Source organism: Carica papaya, chromosome 5 (genome assembly GCF_054855325.1).
Source record: "Carica papaya isolate Zhongbai chromosome 5, ASM5485532v1, whole genome shotgun sequence".
Lineage (NCBI taxonomy): Eukaryota > Viridiplantae > Streptophyta > Magnoliopsida > Brassicales > Caricaceae > Carica > Carica papaya.
The window spans coordinates 3,957,830-3,961,810 of record NC_142313.1 but is presented as its reverse complement, the minus strand read 5'-3'; the positions used below and the strand labels follow the sequence as shown (position 1 = coordinate 3,961,810).

General features: G+C 28.6%; 1 protein-coding gene across 1 annotated transcript; it reads right to left on the bottom strand.

Annotated features, from left to right (window-relative positions):
• Positions 1-1,347: 1,347 nt before the first annotated feature.
• Positions 1,348-2,267, bottom strand: LOC110819532 (uncharacterized). The gene has a single exon (XM_022048777.2). It carries the CDS (start codon positions 2,236-2,238, stop codon positions 1,612-1,614), a length of 627 nt encoding a protein of 208 aa, XP_021904469.1. The 5' UTR covers positions 2,239-2,267; the 3' UTR covers positions 1,348-1,611.
• Positions 2,268-3,981: the final 1,714 nt, after the last annotated feature.

Here is a 3,981-nt window from a genome sequence, read left to right as displayed (position 1 = left end):
TTAAAAGTAACAGCCACAAATTTGCTGATTTCTTGTTGGATGAAACTCCTGTCTTCCTCTCCAGATTATGTTGCTTAAAAATGGCGCTTTCTGTTTTATTATTTATTTATTGGAGATTTTTTTAGAAAAGCAAAATAAATCATTACAGGAATCCGGAACCAGCAAAAAAGTTGACGGCTCGCTTTGCTTGATGCTCTGCTTTTCACTTCGCTCCAATTTTTTACTATTCCTTTTTTGTTACTGTAGTTTTATATTTTTATAAATTAACTTTCTAACATATTTTAAAATTTTAATTTAAATTAAGAATTTAATGTCATTTATTTGTTATTAAGATAATAGTATCTCTAACTTTATTAAAATTGATGAAATTTTAACTATTGTTTTTTTTTTTCTAATTTCACTAACTTTTAAAATTTGTATCAAACTTAATTTTTACATTATTAGTTCAGAACTAGACCGGACCGGATTGAATTTATTTGGACCAGACAGAAAAACCAATGAAAAAAATATTTAGACTAGAGACCGAATTGTTTTATATTTTGTATCATTTTAATCCGCACTAAAAAAGATTACATATATACTACGAATATATATATATATATATATACACACACACTGCGGCAAATATTACTTTTATATTATATGTTATATACGTACATATATAGAAAGGATGGAAAAGGAGAGGAAGGAGAAGTTGTACGACCAATAAAGAAAGAAAGATGAGTAACTGAGGGAGATGAAAATGAAAGACAGGATGAAGCTGTCTGTACGGCTGCGGTGGCTGTGGGAAAATGTTTTTATTATTATTTATTTCTTTTATGTCCATTACAAAAATTATGTAATATAACAAAATTCATATTATGGAGTTTTATGTTTATTTTGAAAATTCCCACTTAAAACATTGAATTAAAGTTATTAAAAATAAAAAAATCTCATTATTTTTTTTTCTAACAACTTGGGGAGGAGAAAATTCTATTGATGATCATAACAAGATAAATTTTGGTTGTTCCATTTTTTTTTTCTTATTCTATCATATCAAAAAATATATATATATATATATTTTTATATATTAAATAATATACAAATATTAATTATAGTATTATATAAATAATTTTTAAATAAAGATATATCTAACTCAAAAACTTATAATTTTTTATGGGAAAAGAAACCTACCAACCATTATAACTTAAACAATAATTAATTGCATATATCAATTTTTATACACTTATGTGACATGTCGGTTGGATAAATTTATAAAATAGTAAAAATATTTTTATGCCAATTTTTACATATGAAGAAGACTAAGGTAATATTAATGTATTTAGAAATTCAATTATTCCAAATTAATAAAGTAAAAAATAAAACTCTTTATAAACTGAACTGACGGTTCAAGCTACGTTATTTAATTCACATATCTTTCTACATATTAAAATCTTCCCAAACAAACCCTTGAATTTTATCACTAACGAAAAAAAATATATATTTTTCAAAAGTAAATCACAATCATTAATGACCAAAATGGAGGAAAAAAGAAATTGAAGGAAAAAAATGTGGACAAAAGTTCGTCAAATATGCATGGACCAACATATATATATGTATTCATCGACCTGATCAGTTAGAAAGTTTAAGATGAAGATCGACACCCACGTCTTCTTCTCGAGCCAATCTGCCAGTACCGAACCCATTCGCTGTAGCAGCAATCTGCATCAATGGCTGCGCGATGTAGATTCGAGCTGAACGAAGCTGATGATGACGAGGCAGAGGGGATGATGACGACGATGACGACGAAGTAAGCACCAAAGGCCTTAGCTGGTAATAAGAAGTTTGTCCAGACTCGAGTCTACTTTCTCGTGGACAAATGGCGGGCATCATCGACGGCCGCGGCGCCACCGGTGAGGCGATGGGGGCTAGTGGGTGGCTCTGATTGGCGTGACAGTTGTTGCGCCTGACGCGTTGGCGCTCTCGTTTGTGTGCGTTCTGGTGGCCGCCGAGTGCTTGGGAATTGGCGAAGACTCGGCGGCAAAACTGGCACTCGAATTTCCTGATCTCTCCGAAGGTTTCTGGTTTGTCGTCGTGGTGGGGTGTAATGATTTGCTGGTTATGGGTTAATGGGAATCCGAAGAGCTTGACTGGTGAAGCTGGTTCGTAATGATGATGATGATGGTCGGGTGGCAACACGTCAGTGACGGATGAGAAATCAGAAGAGGAGATGATTGGTGAGCTGCTGCTCTCTGCCATTATGAGTCATGAGAGAGCTAAATAAGGAGCAATAATTTATAGGGGAATTTTTGGGTTTTATTTGAAAAAAAAAATTAATTTCCAGTTGAAAATAACATGTGGCATAATTATCATTAAGAATATGATTTAGTGATTGAAATTTTTATAATTTATTTTAAAATCACAAATTCGATCTATATTTGAATATTATAAATTATGATTAATTAATTTATAATATTAAATTAAATTAAATTAAATTTTTTATTTTTTAAATAAAAAAATATTTTGTGATAACTAATTTTTCATAATTAAAATTAATATAATATGCTCTCTGCCATTATGAGTAATTAGTGATTGGAGGAAGAAAATAGCCCGAGAAAGACGGGGGAAAGGACTAGTCACAAGAAACATTGATGTTGCTACTTTCTAGTGTGAATGGTACAATCTAACATACATCAACATTGTTTCATTGCCCCACCAACAACTATACCTTAAAAGCACGTGTTAATTGTATAAGGATTATCAATCCTTACATAATTATAAGTATTTATTTTGATTTTCAATATACATGTAAAAAAATTAGGGACTCAGAAATTAAAAATAATGGTGCAAGTGAAAGAGTACGATTTTAAAGGTAGTAAAAAGAAAGAGTGACAAATTTGTATTCTAAAATTTAAAATATATTACTCATCTTCTTTAAATTTATAATATAATAAGTTAATTTTTTAAAAATTTATAATATGAATCTGCACGACTTCAAAAGATATTTAGTTTGTGTATCACTTGTCTTATGTGTTATTGTTATTATTTTTTTTTATAGAATTAAATAGTATAGATTCAACCATTCTCTCTTGTTTCTACTAACTAGAGCCTCATCCATGTTGTCTTTGGCGAGTTTGCTTGACTACTTGTCATTTGTTAGTGGCCAGTGTCTGAGTATGTTATAGAGTTGCCTTTTGTTATTGACAATATCAATTAGTGCTTTTTTCTTCAACTACTTTTAGTTGCAGTATCCTACTATCCTTTTGCATGATTTTTTTTTATTTCTTTATTTTATGAATGACTTTGTAGCTTGTTCCTTCACATGTTGGTAAAACTTATGTAAAGTTTTTTTTTTTTTTAAATAGAAAATGTGGTTATTGTAATATCATCTATTAATTTATCAAGTTAGGTTTATGGTTGTCTTTGTATTAGTTTCCTGCTAGATATGTAATTGTTGTAATATCATTTATCTACTACTATACGTTTTCATCTTTATCTTGAAAAAGATAAGTATTGATATACTCGATGTAGCTACCAAAATAATTAAAATTCTAGATTTTTTTGAAAAAAAAAATAAATAATAAACTAGAGTGAATTACTAAAATATTACTTATGATTCAAATAGTGAATTTTATAAGGAATTAAAATACTAACTAAGCCTACTTCTTTTTTAACCTAAATTTTGTATTCATTATATTTTGTACTCACCATGATCCAAATATGTTACATCTTACCTAATTATAGTCTAGATTTTAAAGTTTAAAAATAAGATATTCTTTTGTTGTTTAAATAACGGACACTTTACTTAATTTATAATAATTTTGACGGAAAGATGAATAGTTATAACACTCAGAGTCCAAATATTAGGCTTGGAATGTTGAGATTGGATGTTTTTCTAACAATAAAAATAAAGGAATTTTAATTTTTATTTATATTTATTATTTTTCTAGAAATATACATTTTGAATTTTTTTAAACAATTTTCAGAAGTCATGACCAAACT